At 44.3% G+C, this 16,727-nt stretch overlaps 1 protein-coding gene across 1 annotated transcript in view; it reads right to left on the reverse strand.

The window, feature by feature from the left end:
* SPG11 (SPG11 vesicle trafficking associated, spatacsin) overlaps positions 1-16,727 on the reverse strand; it is a 1,688,331-nt gene that overhangs the window by 1,405,652 nt on the left and 265,952 nt on the right. The window contains exons 5-6 of the mRNA XM_069624201.1: positions 13,241-13,430; positions 12,844-12,981 (exon numbers count right to left, since the gene is read on the reverse strand). Of these exons, the coding sequence (XP_069480302.1) occupies positions 12,844-12,981; positions 13,241-13,430 (328 nt within the window). The remainder of the gene's footprint in view (positions 1-12,843; positions 12,982-13,240; positions 13,431-16,727) is intronic.

The raw sequence follows: 16,727 nt of genomic DNA on the forward strand, positions 1-16,727 counted from the left end.
TTTGCCAGATGTTTTACCACAGCAGCACATGTGTATCTTTGTCTATCATTTTGATTGATTCTCAAAGACCCGTCGATGAAAACAATCTCTCCCCCTGCGAGTGCATTCTCCTTTACTTTAAGGAGCTCATCTTCATATTTTGTGTAATCGTGCATGGGCTCCTCTTCTGTGATTTGCTCAGCTATAAATATAGCTGGGTTCACCATTTGACATCAAACTATTTTAATTGCTGGATTTGACATGACTACCTGATAGGCAGAAGCCCTTTGAAAAGTCAACTTGCCTTTCAGTTTTTCCAAAATGGCAAATAATGTGTGTTCAACAAATAACGTCATAGAACATCCCATCACTATGCTTGTAGCCTTTTCTATGGCGAACGCATCGGCTGCTAAACTTTGTTCGCATGGAAAGTGACCTTTCATTACTGGGTCCAAAATTTCACGGTAATATGCAAGGGGCTTGTATCCCAAAGTGGTTCTCTGTGTGAGTACTGCGTTCATAAAATTACCATCTGAATGTGAGAATAAAAAGAATTCCTCTGCATAATTGGGGATCCCTAGAACCGGGGCTGTGCAGATTGCTTTTTTCAATTCATTAAACCCTACTTCCATTGTCTCAGGCCACACCATTTTTTTCTTGCGTTATCTGTGCTTTCTTTAAGGCCTGTAAGAGAGGACTTGTATAGGAACTGTAGTCAAAGACCCATGCCCTGACATAATTATATAGTCCCAGAAAACTCTGCATTTGTTTTATCGTGTGTGGTTTAGCTGTTTTTAAAATGGCCTCAGCTCTTTCAGGGGTGACCTCCTTTCCCTCATGTGAAATTAATTGACCTATGTACAACACTTCTTGTTGACAATATTGTAACTTTTCTTTGTCAACCTTGTATCCTTTGTATAATCATCAGCTGAGCAGAATCGCGGCTGCACTCCTCCTCTGTGGTGCTGCAAACTAAAATGTCATCTACATATTGCAGCACAACGCTTTCTAAAGCAATATTGCTCAAGTCCATCTGGAGGACTCTGTTGAAAATTGATGGGGGCTCACAGTACCCCTGGGGCAGGCTCGTGCTTTTTAATCGCACTTGTCTAAAAGTAAACAATGTCAATCTTGTGAGTCTTTGTGCAGCGGGATGGAGAAAAATGCATTTTTCAAGTCAATCACCGTAAAATATCGTGGTATATTACATAGAATTGTAGATGGGTTCGGGCCTAAAAGGAACTCGGCCTCTGCAATTTCAATTTGGTTTATTGGGCGAAGGTCTTGGATTAGACACCACAACACCTCTTACATTTTTTTCACGGGGTACACTGACGTATTACATGGTGACTCCGACGTCACTAAGATACCTTGCTCCATCATGGCGGAAATTGTCTTAAAAATATCTTCATCTGCCTCTCGAGACATGGGATATTGTCATGCTCGAGGTAAAATTGCTCCTGGTTTCAATTTAATCTTCACTTCCCCAACCCCTTTCAGTAAGCCCACGTCACAGGGGCCATAATGAAACTGGCACTTTTGCCATATCTTCATAAAAATACTCAGGACAGTTCTTTGCTAGCATCATTCTATGCGGAACTTCTCTCTTGATTGCCTTTACCCAATAAGTAATGCACATTTCAAATATCACAAAATCATCAGATAAATAATCTCCAAACAATTCTTCATCAGTGACATCTGTCACTCTGCAGCCTTCTTCGCTGGCAATTATTGTGCTCCATCGTCTACTCCATCAGTTGCATCAAGTAAAGCTATGTTTCCTTGGACTATAGCTGTTTCTATATCTAAGGGAAAAATGTGCCCCTCCTCTTCATCCATGGGTATCTGAGGCCTAAATAGAAATTCATCTGGTATCCTCATTGTTCTACCTACTAGACCTGCCAGCCATTTTAACAGAATGCGTATCCCATAATGGAACACCTCGGGTTCAAGCAGTATCGCTCTAGGAGCGATTTGCCCAGCGGATGCTATAATCATTTCGCACACGTTTAAATAATGCATTCCCGGTTCAGAGCATACTATGCCTTCGTCTCTAAATGAAATGGTCATATTCAATTTTGTCATCAAATCTCGTCCTAATATGTTGATAGGTGTTTGCCTTGAATAAAGCAGTGGCACCTTCATATCATATTCTCCATAGACTGGTAATTCTTCTGTGAAAGGAACTCTACTTGTTGCTCCTGTAAAGCCCTGAATATTCATTGCATTGACAGATATAAAAAATGTGCCCTCACGTATACACGAGCATGTTGCACCAGTGTCTTCTAAGAACGAAAAAGCTTTACCGCCTATATTTAAGTCAATCCTCGGTTCCTCATTAGGATTCGGCGTTACAGATAGGACTGAACACATCAGGTCTCCCAGTAAACTGTCCTATTGCGGGTACAGTCTCATTCCATCACCCGTTAATGGATTTCCTTCATCGACAGTGACACCTCCTATTCTACGCCTCACTGGCGGTTCTGTGTTTGTGTTCTGCTGAAGTTGCATAGGAGATTGCTGCGATTGTCCTTGTGGTTGATTACCTGCCATTTGCTGTGATTGCAAGCCTTGCTGCACTCTCTGTGCTTGCTGCTTCACTGTTTGATCATGCGCAAACCCATTTCTGCTCTGCTGCAAATATGCAGGTGGATTTGGCATTCTCTATCTAGAAAACAGATCATTCTGCACCATCCCTTGGCTTCTACACATACGAGCCATGTGCCCTGTCATTCCACATGTCCAACAGATAGGCGGTGGTCTCCCCATCTCCTGATATTGTATATTTTGATTACCGCTTTGCATATTCTGAAAACCTCCTTGATTACCAGCCTCTTCCTCGATATCCCCTTCCTCGTGGAGCATATCCATTATTTGTCTGATCAAATTGTCTTTGGTTATGCATTTGTGGCATGCTCATTGCCTGCTGCGCATTTGATCTGCCTACGCTATTTAACATTGCCCCTTCAATGGCGTACATGGACAGTTTTTGCTGAACCAATTTTGCTTCCTCACCTTTTTCGTGTACCGTCAATTTTGCGATTCTTTTCCTGCGGGAGTCTGCAGTAATGTGCAATAGTTAACTAGATTTCTGACCACGGTTTAGCTTCTATACCCACTAATTTCTTGAGCTGCTTCTGTACTTTCTCTGGCAGCCCTTGGCATAATATATGATAAAATACAGCTATAGATTTCACCCAAGCCTCACGAGTCTCAAGCATCCAGGAGTCTTGGAAATTTTGAATGTAAACTAACGGATCATCTCCTTCCTTCATCTTTCTTGTCATAACAGCTCCAATATCGGACTTATCTGGATATAGTACTCGTAGCGCTTTCCAAATTGCTGCTCTGCAGTTATTAAATGGCGCTCTATCATGAGCGGTGTTGACTGTAGTCACACCAGGGTAACCTGTCTGTGTCCATACGTCATAAGCTCTCTCACCAAGTATGGCAATTAGAAGATCTTTAATATCCCCTATAGCTAATGTATTCCCTCCCGTCATTTTTTCTAACTCATGTGTCCATTTTCCAGCGCCGGAAGTTAAACTCGGGAGTTTGCACTTTAGATTATCACTGTCCATTTGGGGCCATGGTATATACTGCGGCCTGGCCCCTCTTATCTAGTAAAGGAAATTGTGACGCCCCAAACTCATTCTCATCTCTCATCATTTGTCTATCTACAGCCAGAGTAATATTCCCACATTGCCGTCTACCAGGCAATGATCGTAACCTGCTTACATAAGGCGGGGACTCCCCCCTCTGACCGTGGAGTTGCCCCTTATGTCGGTCTGACTGTGTCAGTGGCTCTGATGCCTTAGACATAGGTATTTTTAAATCTGACCATCTTACTCCTTTATCCAAAGGGGAATATCCCTCTGGATCACAAACATCACTTCTCTCTTCCCTCTGTTGGGTTTCCCTTCCTTCGTCTGATACTTCTTGTGCCCAACTCATGCGACTTCTCTCATCATCTTCTCTATTTAATGTTAGTCTGTCTAAAGACAGCTCCTTGTGTCTCACACTACAGGAGGCTTCCTCCATGTCATACAACTGAGAGCTTTCGAGACGATCATTTTTTCCCTTCCCGTGTGATTCCTTCTGGGGTTGCATTTCATGGTATACTTTGTCAATCGTTTCCCCAATACTCTGCGAGTCAAACTTGTCCTCTAGATTTACCCTAGACGTACCAGGTAATGACTCGGATTCGGGAAAAAAATCCTCTATGTCTTCCCATGCTACCTGTGGATTGGGATTTCTTACTTCCCTTTCCAAATACTCAAGATCGCATGCGCTCCATCTTCTTTTACGTTCCATGTCGTCATCGACTTCTCTGCGCTTTCTCGCTTCCTCTTTCATATCCCTTCGTTCATATGCCCTTCGTATCTCTTCATCCCTTCGCCTCTGTACTTTTTTCTCTCTTATCCTTTCCTGTTCATCTTCTATTCTTTTTCTTTGTAGCCTTTCCTGTTCGTCTGTTCTTTGTTGTCACGCTTTCTTTGCTTTTCTGCTCTCACTTGTTTTTTTAGCCTGCACATCTTGATAAACTGTTCTCGTCTTTGTCTATCTTTTCTTTTCGGTCCCTCCTCTTTCAATCATTCCTCCCTTTCTTTGTCTTTTCTGTCTTGTTCGTCTTGATCTCCACTTTGTCTTACATCCTTGATCCCTTTATCATTGAGTTTGAGTAAAATCTGACCCACCCATTCGTCTTGTACAAGCGCTCTCTCATCAGTTTTGCCCTGGTCTCCTTTCCATCTCTTTATTTCTCTCCTTATCTCTAGAGATGTACTTGCTCAATCACTTTTCTCCTTGTCCCTCGGGACTTTGGAGGTTATATCTTTCTCTGCATCTTTCGCTGGGCCCTGGTAAGTACTTTGCGTACGTGACTTACATGACGGATTACTATATCTCGTAGCTGCTTTAAGTTCCCTTAATGGGTATAACCGTTCGTCATTCTTAGTTTCGTCTTTTATCTCATACGGAGCGGGTGGAGCAGAAGGCTCTTCACCCCACTCTTTGCATATGTTAAGTATCCAATCTAAAGGAGGCTCCTCCTCCTGTTTGTGTTCGTACATTTTCCAAAGCTTTAGGCTCGCTAGGCGCTTTTCTAACTTTTTTCCTGTGTATGCAGCATGCAAATATGTCATAATATGCTGCAGAACTACCCTCGATAATGATCTGCCCTGTGGCCAGGGCATAAGCATTTTATCTGCGGTTCCTTTAACCCACTCTGCACTGTATTGTTTAAGTTTAAGCGTGTGCTTCGGTAGCTGTTTGCAGGGATGCACTAATGGAGTAACCTCTTCCATTTCTAACCTTCACTTTTCTCTTTGCTACCACTTGCTTATGCTCTAGCTACATTTTCTAATTTATCTTAATCAAAATACACTTATGAGCAAGCACCAATCGTCGCAAGCTCCAATCCCGTCGCAACACAATTTCTTTACTTTAATCTTGCTAAACAAGCAACCATCAAGGTTTAAATTGAAAAAAATCAATTTTCATGTCTCAACTTCACGCTTCTCTATTAAATAAAAAATGTTCTTTCAACTCTGATGTCATCACACCTTCCAACCACATAAAACAGACAGACTTGACCGGCCACGTGTACTGTTCACGATCATCCTCTTAAGACTCATCTTGCCCACTACAATTGCTCCGATTGGAACTTAAACCAATCTCTTTCTGGGTCATCTTTAATCGATCCCGTCTCCTACGTCATCCACTTTATAGGACTCTGGATAAAAGGTTTCTGCTAGCACTCTTTAAAGTCTAGGAACAGGGCGTATTCTCTTATCGTGGCCTCACTCACGAATATTGCGATTCATATATTGCTCGGCCACACTCAAGTCCATATTTTATTTCCCATATACATATATATTACACTCTTACTCTTTCGTAAAAAATGTTGTCCCGCCTCCCTCCGTTACTCTTCGTTATTTACTATACATACATCCCTTTGCCACACTCTTTGGTCCATTTACTCACTGTTCGCATGTTTTTTCTTTTTCAGAACCTCGGAATCACCACCTTCGTTACCGCCTCTTCGAGCCGCTTTTCGATCCGCTTCTGGTGGATGTGGGAGGGGTTTCTATCTGAAAATAGGGGTCCCGTCAAACCATCCCTTGCAAGGGGTTACCTATTCTAACCACTTCTACGGGGAGCTTCAAGTCCTGTCAGCCGAATGGCAAAGGTTGTGTGATCTTGCTGAGACTCTAAAGTTACTTATGTCGACGGCTGATAGTTATTTTATGTAACCATCTTATCGCTGCGACCAAGTGAGCTCGTTGTTCCCAAACAGCCCTTTAAGATGAGTAGCAATACCCTGGAGATAGATGGGGATGCAGATTTTATTCATACATCAATAATCAAGATGACACAAATAGTTTTGTTTGTTTTAATGTCAAATATCTAAAACAGGGAGTACAACGAACATCAGCAATCGCTCCATACTCTGCTTACTTCATAAAAGATTGGGTTCTTATACTCATAACTGGTCATCATCGACATTTTGACCTGTGTCATTACCAACGCCATCCTAGTTGGCAAACTACAAAAACGGAGGTGGGATTGGTTCTAAGTAAATAACTAAGCATAGGTCCCATATCTGTATAGAGTAACAGAAAGAGGTAATTGGATAGTTAAAATCAGGTGGGGCAACTAAGCCCTCCCCTAAAAATGGCCACTATGAACGCCACTAAATGTACAATGTCCCATTGGCTACACACACTATACGACCCCCAACTACGTGTTCCCCTACAATTGGTTGGCTTCTAACCCCCATCACTACTTTTCCACTTATGTTTAGCAGCACGCAGACTGAACAACCAGGTGCAGGTGAGCTTGTCTTAGCACCAGCTTCCCACCAATTAAAATATCATCCATCATCACCTCAATGGTCCAGTGTTAATTAGTGCTTTGAAGTTGGCCTTGAGTTTCTAAGGAGAATGGGCACTAGCCGGCTTCCGTGCGTAGGTGTGATCATCTTGTTCGTCCAACTTCCTTCTATCACGTGACTGGACACCATGAAATGTAGCTTTTTAGTGAATTTGATTTTATTTTCAATAGTCCTCTGAAGTCTTTTGTTTTTGCTTGACCAGGAGCTTCTGTTCTTTCACGTTAATTGTATCCAATGTCAGCCAATTTCAGTCTGATAAGACCTTGGCTTCCTTTGCTCCGTCAACTCCTTAGCTGAGCTTTTACTCTGTTTAAATCATTTGCTTTTCTTAACTGTGACACTGAAATTAGGTCTTCTTGCTTTGTTCAGTACTGCTTATATACGTAGCGGAAACATCCATCTTTTCTTAGTCCATATGTCTATAGAGGTATATATGTATATGTTGGCGCTTGCCACGGTCTAACTAGTTAAAAGCACGTAGCTAGCTTCATGATTGCTTTGCTGCTTGCGTTTCATTGCATCTGTACACGTTTAAATGAACTAAGTATCTTCATCAGGTCTGTTGCATAAGTCTCTTCATCTTGATCCCAAAATGTCACTTATCCTTGGTACCTTCTTGTACTTTATAAATCGTCGGCCTCTCTAGTCTGGTTATCTTTCTATATGGGTGTCGATTCAACTTTATAGGATGTCACCATTCACCTTTGTTATTTAATTTCTCTGCTTCTTCAGGAATCTCGTTCAAATGGCCTTCATATTGTCTTAGATGCAGGTATTGTTTCCTCAATGGGTACTTTACCTCCCATATTCTCTTAGGTATAGGTATTCTTATAGGTACTGCATAGAGGCCATGCTCTTCTCTTTGCTGGTTTAACTGTTCAGTATACGTCACATACTTTGGGTCATACGTTTCAGGTAATGTAGGCGGGGTAGTTGGAGTGGGGGTACTTGGCTGCTCCTCTACACTCACCCCTCTGGGTGACTTATCGACCACTCTCACATCATCATCTATATCTAGACATCCTGGTCTGAAAAAATGCTTCTTAGGGATCCATATTTTTATGACTCCCTTCAAGCATCCAGCTGATTTCACATGCTCATCCTTGTTCCATGACATGAGCATGCATTGTCCACTTGGACTGCAATAGATCCATCTTCCCACATACTCCTTTTGGTCCTTTGGATACAGGAACTTTGTTCCCTCGGTGCATGGATACTGGCCTTCATCAGTCAGATCTTTAGGCTTCCATTCTGGTTCAACATCAATCATAATCTTCATCCCTATGGCTTTCTTTGCTGTCTTCTTGCACTGTGATATTATTATCTTGATCACACCGAGTCCAAGCATCACTAATAATTACAACAATAACAAAGCTCCAAGAAATTTGAACATATCTGTCATCCATTGTGGAACCCATGAGAAGTGTGTTCCAAACCAGCTGTCATCAGCAAGGTCTTCGACCTCTTCTATCATCTGGCCATGGAGTTTCATCAGCACATCTATGGCCTCTGTCAACGTTCCATTCTTGTCATCATGAGAAGGTATAAATGTGCAACATGATTCTCCGATTTTGGCACAAACACCTCCATCCACAGCTGTGTGATCATGTCCAGGACATACATATTCTGGAGGGTCATCAGTCTTATGGCTCTCATCCCTTCTCCGATTACATTGAATCCCTTTATGGTCGTATTAATCGTCTGCAGCAATTCCCAAGTCTGGCAGAACAATCTGTGGTCATAGGGAATAACATCAAAGGCTTCTATTGATTTGACAGAGAAGTAGTTCTCTGTTACGCTCACCTGGACCCAACAGGGGTGTCGATCGGACCCGGACAGCTGCGGTCTCCGTCAACGTGATGCGTAGTGCAGAGATGACTGTCTGGACTGGCCCGCCTAGTCTTGTGAGACCAAATATGAGGTCAGACTTCAGCCGGGCATAGTAGACCAATTCCTAACGTCTCCTCCATTTGCATTTGCATTCTGTGTTTTGAATATTCATTGGCATGGAAAAAAATTTCTTACAAACAAAATTACGAGTCAAAATGTACAAATGAATGTTTGAATTACCATGCCTTTGGTCTTTGCACTTTTGTCATAGTGAATGTTTAACTATGTTTGTTTATTCCACAATGGACATTATAAATTGTCAGATACAAAAATTCACTAAAATGTTTTGCACAAAGAAAATAAGCATCAGCTAACTAATTAAAATTGTAATTTTGTGCAAAAGAAATTGAAATTTTGTACATGAATTCTGTATGAGAGATATCTGTTTGACAGCAGCAAGCATGCTGTTCCTTTCAACGGTTGCTCAAATTATATTTGCACCCATGAGGGTCTAAATCAGTGCGCATTGAATCTTCCCTGCGCACCCCCAAAATCCATAGAGGGTAGGACAACCCCCCTTGTTACCGCCTAGTCTGGTCTGCTGGACCTGAAGAAGTATTTTCCTGCAAGTGAAGACCGGGATTAGCCACCTGTGGATTTTAGTGATGGCCTCCCAACTGTTCTCGCTCTCCCCCACTAATCACCTCCGATATCCCCTTAGTAACCTCACCTTATGTTTGTAAAAGATGAGCTCTCCATCCTGCATGTCTTGCAGGGGCGCGTAGATACCAGTAACTTCACTGGTTTGAAGGCGTTGGGAGAGTTCCGGTAAGCATGGACTCTGAAGTCCCAGGCGGGATTGGTAAGTATCAAGTTCAAAGAGTTCAATGTGCCCGATGTTCACTCTTGTCCCCTTCCTTCCTTAAGTTGCAACTGAGTTCGTGAGAAGAAGGTCTCGTAGCTGCTGCTGGCGTTCATGTAAGAGTCTGTGTTACCCAACGCTGTCCGGTAACTATTGCATGCGTTAACGTGTTGTTTTTCGCCCTCTTTACAGATGCGGCATATGAAAATATTGAGAATAATACCGCCGGTGGTAAATCAGGTAAGTCTATGGTGGTAAGAGGTATTTGTTGATTCCCTTGGCGCACCTTGTTATTCTTGTGCCCCTAGGTGCCGGAGTACGGCGAAGAAATGATGGAGACAGTGCCGGATCGAAAGATGCTGTGAGAACTGGTGATTATGGCGCCGTGCTGGAGCTGGCGAAGCGACGCGTGCAGGACTGATGTACTTTCCAGGTCGGGAGATGAAATGGATCCGGAATCAGGTGAGGAATTTGAAATAAGTTTGTTTTCTAACCTTGTCCTTTTCTTCCTCCTTATTCTAGGAGCTCCGGATTCGAGGCGGGCGTGGCAGAAGACTGGATGCTGGCTGCAGGCACGCCGGCGTGGCAGAAGACTGGATGCTGGCTGCAGGCACGGTGAGAGTCACGCTGCTGGATGCAGAATAACACGAAGCATGTGCTGCTGTTCGGGCGTGGTTTAAATAGCCTCCAAAGTAGTCCCAGGAAATAAGTTCCCCAGGACCACACCCGAGTAAAAAATAGTCCCTGTAGTAAAATAGTCCCATCCAGGCCTCACGTTGGCTTGGATTTATTTGCAGCATGGTCTGCATGAGGTAAGTAATGTCTATGAGCCTGGCGCCTATGGCGCCAGGACTGATTTTTATTATGAGCCTGGTGCCTACGGCGCCAGGACTGAACCCAGACAGCCCCTAGCTGGGGCTGCTGGGGTTTTTTGTAAATGTCTGGATGCCTACTCCCGGGGCTGATGGGCTTGATCCGGATGCCCGGGGGTAGGCATCATGACATTCTCCATCTTTAATCGATTTATCAGCTGTACATATCTCTTCTTCCTCAGATGTGCATCTGCTTTTGGGAAACTATTAATGTTCAGGTCACCTTTAGGAATCACCGACGCAGGAACATATACATTCACCAATGTGCAGATTCCTCCCCAATCTTTAGGCAGTCTGATGTAGGCTTTGGATACAGGTATGGTTTCCTCAATGGATACTTTACCTCCCATATTGTCTTAGGTATAGGTATTCTTATGGGTACTGCACAGAGTCCACGTTCTTCTCTCTGCTGGTTTAACTTTTCAGTATACGTCACATACTTTGGGTCATACGTTTCAGGTAATGTAGGCGGGGTAGTTGGAGTGGGGGTACTTGGCTCCTCCTCTACAGTTTTGCTAATTGTATAAACGCCTACCAAGCAACCAATAAATAAATAAAATAAAAAGCAAGATTGCCAAACGACAGGGTGAAAAATGTGTGGCACTGCCATTTTGAGTATATGGTACTTGCAATCGCGTCAAAAGTTAAAATGCAAAAGTGCAAATGGCAAAAATCAAACAAATGGTAGAATAATATCGGCTGCCACAAGCCTGTCTTGGACGTATCACAAAAGTAACAGAAATGTTATTAAAAGAAAAACGAAAACGAAATACAATGTATCCCTGCAGCACCTCACTTTAAGGTGGCGTGTGCCGTATATACATTAAAAAAAGGAATCTCGTTAAGGGAGACAGTGAGCCCTGCACTGGTAGCCTTAGGGACTGACCAGTACCTCCAAAACAGATGAGCTAAGCAAGGGAATCAAAGCAAAAAGGCTTTTCTTACCTCCAAAGGTCAAGAATCAGATTGGCCACTGTTGCTACTGAGCCTAGCAGGGAAGGCAGGTATGGGTTGATGGTTTAACAGAATGCAAAACGTCCGTGAGATGAGAGACGACTACCTGTTAGGCGTGGCATGCTGTTCTCTACTCTCTTGGGCCTTTCCTGCTCCAGGCTTGTGCTCTTGTTACAAACTAATCTGGCTGACTTTTCTCCTCAGCGCCATGCAGCATGTGCATTTCTAAGCAAACTCCAATTAACCCTTCAAGTGTCACCTTATTGTCTGTAAACTCCTGTCGGTACACTTTTCCACATGCTTGGTCCACCTCTCCTCCAACTCACACAGCCCTTAGGTTTAGCACATGCATGTGCCCCTTTCTCGTCTTTGCTCTTCTTCTAACCACCTCCACTGTAGTTCTTTCCACCTCCTCAAGCCTTCTCTCCAACTCCACCCCTGTTCTTATAGCCACTCCTCCACAATTTTACTCACCACCACATCTGCTCTTCATCTCCTCCTCCTTGGCTCTGTTCACCCCCTCCTCTATAACTCCTATCTCCTCGCCTCCTCGACTACTCGCTCCACCTTCTCCTCAGCTCCTCTCCACCTCCTCCATTGCTCGCTACACCTCCCCCTCCCCTAAACTCCTGCCTTCTGCCTCTTCTTAGCCATTCCAGTATCTTGTCTACCGCTCCTTCCAAAGCTCTTTCCTCTCTAAATGCCCACAGTGAATGCTTCCTCTTACCATTTTTATACTCACATAAATTTGAGGCTAAGGGGGATATAACTTTCAGTAGTGTTTACTCTCCAAAGGTCTAATTGAATGGTCTATTTCTAGGGTTGGATACTGGGCTGTCACCTGCATTCAATCAAGGGCAGAGTGCAAACTCGCACACCAGGCTGGTATGTAATGAATCTGCCTACTTGGATTATGGACGTTCTCGTAGGCTATGTACGAGACAGACAGCTGTGGGATGTGGCTGCCTCACTGCTTCGATGCTTTTCTCCCTCGAACGTAGTAAACCGATTAAATTGCTGTGCGAGCACCCAATGGGCACCAGGGCGAGTGCAAGTCATCGCTCACTCACACTAAGGGTGCTTGCCTCGCCAGCGTTGATATTGTTTATCTGTGTCTGTATGTGTTTGCCTATTTAGTGATAGTTTAAGCAAACTTTATGCCCAACCGAGATACATTTTATAAGTTCAATTCTAAGTCTCTTAGAAGAGACAGGCCAACCACATATCGCTTCACCAACATCCTTATCAGTGTTATTTCCAATGCTTCCAAAAGGTGAAAGATCTGCATATTTGCCCCAATTAATTATTCCCTGCTCCATGGTGATTGCATGGTGGGGGAAGCAAGGGTATCCTCTGCGCGCCGCCCCCAGGCCTAACATCACACAACTTGTGTCAGCTCTCTCCCACCTACCTCGTCCGAACACCACCTGATGCATCTCTGTACTACGTACCTGTCAGGCTGAAATGAACACTTCAGAATGTTCACATTGTGGTAGGAACATGCCAGCTCTTCTTCATCCAACCCCTCTGGCCGGATCACAGGTCTAGTATCTGGAAAACATCTACCCAACAGCTGCTCGGGATATTGTCTATACACAGAAGGAAAAATAATGTCCGTCATTCTATCATAATTGTTATCACCAGGAAGTATAACAATAGTACATTTTTGGCTATCCCTCCAGCAGGATCACATAGGAAAGCATAGATCTCCAAAGACTATGGTTCTGAAACTTGCAACACAGCAACCCATGCTGCCAGAACCCAGAGAACATGTGGCATTCCTCTTCTTGCCCACACCACAAGTAAATGATTCTCCCATTGGCCCTCAAAGACAAGAGTCTGACTTACCTGAAGTGGATGTTGAGGTCTATAGCAAGAACATGGTCCAGGCCATCTGTGATTACCAACACACTGAGGTCATGCGACACCTTGAGTGTGGTAAAAGGTGTCCCCAAATCCTTCTCCTCCGTAACAAGTGCTTGGTAAAGAGCCAGGTCAATATGTGCAAGAAGCAGTCCATCCACACGATCAAATGCATCTTTTCAGCAGTGTTAAGGAAAAATCATTACAAAAGCGGTCATTGTACGCCAGTGTGCCAAACAGGCAGCCACAATGATCTATCAAGGACTAGGCTTAGGAACTCAAAAGAAAACACTCATGGGGAAACGAGATCTAGTTCTTCCCTACACACACATGTAAAAAGCTCTAACCTCCTTCAGCACTAGAATACAGAATCCACCAGTCATGGAGGATTGCTAGAAGGGACCCCTGAATCAGCATGTCTATCATTTAAATAATGCTAGCAGAGATGCTAGATGTACAACTGTTTTGAGAAGAGCACAGTAGATGAGGATGACTCTCACTATCTTCCTTCGTAGAATTTCTACACGTTCTCTAAAATTATCTGAGATGCCACAGTTTTAAGATGAACTTCCACAGGTGAGATCAGTGAGAAAACTAGGATGAGAAAGCAGGTGCACAGTCAAACAACAAAACGCAATGACTGAATCTCAGGGGGCCCTGGGGCGAAGGATAAAGGGGCATGCCATGATAGAAATCCTACTACGAAAGAAGACATTTTAAAAAGGGCTTACCTGGGCAACCAAAATGCAAATGAAGGATATAAAGGTGGGGTGCAGACACAAATAAGGTTGATTACTGGGACCCAGTGAGAAGACATGCACGGTCAGTGAAGTACCAAATATTCAACAAGAACGCCTGTAACGTAGCCAAGTTCTTGGCTAAGGCACGTCGGGTGTGAGACCCACGCAGATGTGCCAAAATAAAAAAGATGCTACATTTCCAATAGAGAAATGTTTTACAGTTAAAAACCACTGTCCCATTTCATAACAATCAGTGATGCCAAATTCAATTTCGAATGGATTATATCCTACCACATATTCCTCATCTATGATAATTCGTATCTCCAGCTTCGCTGCTTCGGAATCTTTTTTTTTTTTTCGGCAGAGGGTGCTGTGCACAAGATCGAGGCGTCAATGTCCCTCTGAGGTCGCTGTAGGTTGTCGACATCACTCTCAGCATAAATAGCTTGTGCCGCGCCCATTGGCTTCAGGCAGTTTTTCCGAGCTTTGCTTCGAGAACACGGCGCACTTCGTCTTTTCTTCAGAAGAAAACGTCATCTTCATCTACCCATTCACCCCTAAATCGGGTTTCAAGAAGTGTAAGGACCGTGGGGCAAAAATGTCCATCACAGATCCCCACCGAGTTTGTCTTTGGTGCCCGGGTCCCGACCACTGCGGCTCCTGCCAGTCGATGACGGAAAAAGCTCTTCGCGAAACGTAAGGGTAAGCTTGCGATGGGTCAGGATGCTTCGAAGGGCTCTTCGAAGAAGGTAAAAAGATCAGAGGAATTTACGGATTCTGCTCGACAAAAACATGGGAGAAGATCCAGATCGAGGAGTCGATAAGAACATTCTTCAACTTCCTCCAAGAAGTCAAAAAAGAGACGCCATAGGTCTCCCTCTTCCTCTTCAGACTCCTCCACAGAGCTGCGTTGTCCAACAAAATCGGATTCTCCCAGAAAATGTGATGAATTTCGTTCACAGATGATGTGAATCTTTGAGAACGCGGCCTCGACCCCCTCAAAAGAGCCTCGCAAGAGTAAGACCCTGGTCGCTCCGATGGACGACGCAGGCAGCTCGAAAACTACTTCGGCAAGTAGTAAGTCGGAGTCTCGAAATCATCGACCCAACTTAAAGGCATCGAAAAATTCGACCCAGGAATCGAGTACATCTTCGATCCCATCGAAGAAATCGAAAACGTCGAAGGCCTCAACGATTTCATCTATGCCATCCTCGTCGATTACTTCAAGGCCGAAGACTTCGAAGGTTCCATCAACGCCGATAATTTTGACGCCGAAGGCCCCGGTGACTGTGTTATCAGGTAAACCGTCAACACACTCGACAATTCCGTCGAGTTCCTCAACGTCTTTTGTAGAAAAAGAAAAGGTTTACAAGCCTGTCCCGAGATCTGACTTTTTTAAGTCAATGTCCTCCATTTTTGAGGAGAGTGCCTCAGGAGAAGAAGGTATTTTCCAGAATGCCCAGCATCTACCGGCCTTTGATCTTTTGAGGTCATTCGATCTCATGGCAGCCTGCAATTTTCTGGTGCCAGAGCTCCGATTGAGAATGAGATCCCTTCAATTGGCCCTCTGTGGTCCCAATTCTTGGGGAGTATGTCAGATCTTCTGCAAGTTCCAAGCATAGTTGCTCAGGACCTTCTATGGTGGGCTTGCAACGACAATATCCTCAAAGGAGAATCTTTTTGGCAACCATGGCCGGAGATAACAGTAGTGATGGACGCCTCACTCACGGGTGGGGAGCACACACCAACGATCTGACAATCAGCGGTGGTTCTCCATCGGAGTCCAAACTACACATCAACCTTTTGGAGCTGGGGCAATCAGACTAGCGCTGAAGGCCTTCCTGCCCTCTGTACGGGGAAAAAATGTCCTGATAATGACGGACAACACGGTGGCCATGTACTACCTCGACAAGAGAGGAGGTGTAGGGTCACTACCACCGTGCAGAGAGGCAATGCAGCTCTGGTTCTGGGCAATACAAGAAGGAATCTCTCTGTCGGCAGTTCACTTAGCCGGAGAGCAGAACACAGCAGCGGATGTTCTGAGCAGGCAGAGCACATTTTCCCACGAGTGGGAAATAGCTCAGGAATTCCTTCAAGAGATCTTCAACCTTTGGGGAACTCCTCAGGTGTATCTGTTCGCCACCAGTGTCAACCGGAAGTGCGATCAGTATTGCTCAATGGAATTTCCCCCGAGAGGAGCTCTAGGGGACGCGTTCGTAGTGGACTGGGAATTTCCACTCCTCTACGCATTTCCTCCAGTCCCTGTGATTCCTCATGTAATCAGGAGGTTGAGGAAGTTTGGGAAGACCATGATCCTAATTGCTCCGGATTGGGCCATGAGGACATGTTACCTGGACCTTCTGGACATGTCCATCTGCCTTCCAATACGTCTTCCACAAAGAGAGGATCTTCTCTCGCAAGAGGAAGGTCACGTTCTCATCCAGAGGTCAAAACACTCAACCTTCATGCATGGTTCTGAGAGGCTGAGATATAAGGATTGGGACCTTCCGGGTGACGTAATGGAGATTTTGCTTTCGGCCAGAAGGCCAGCAACCAAATCTTTGTACCGGTGTCCTTTGAACAAGTTCAGTAACTGGTGCAAGGATAAGGATGTGGACCCTTTTCAATGTGGCACTTCTGTGGTGCTCTCTTTCCTTTTACATCTGGCCAATCTGGGGCTCCACGTTGGTACAATTAAAAGGGTATTTAGCCGCGCTTTTGATTTTTAAGCG

Source organism: Ambystoma mexicanum, chromosome 11 (assembly GCF_040938575.1).
Source record: "Ambystoma mexicanum isolate Mex_15411 chromosome 11, UKY_AmexF1_1, whole genome shotgun sequence".
NCBI lineage: Eukaryota > Metazoa > Chordata > Amphibia > Caudata > Ambystomatidae > Ambystoma > Ambystoma mexicanum.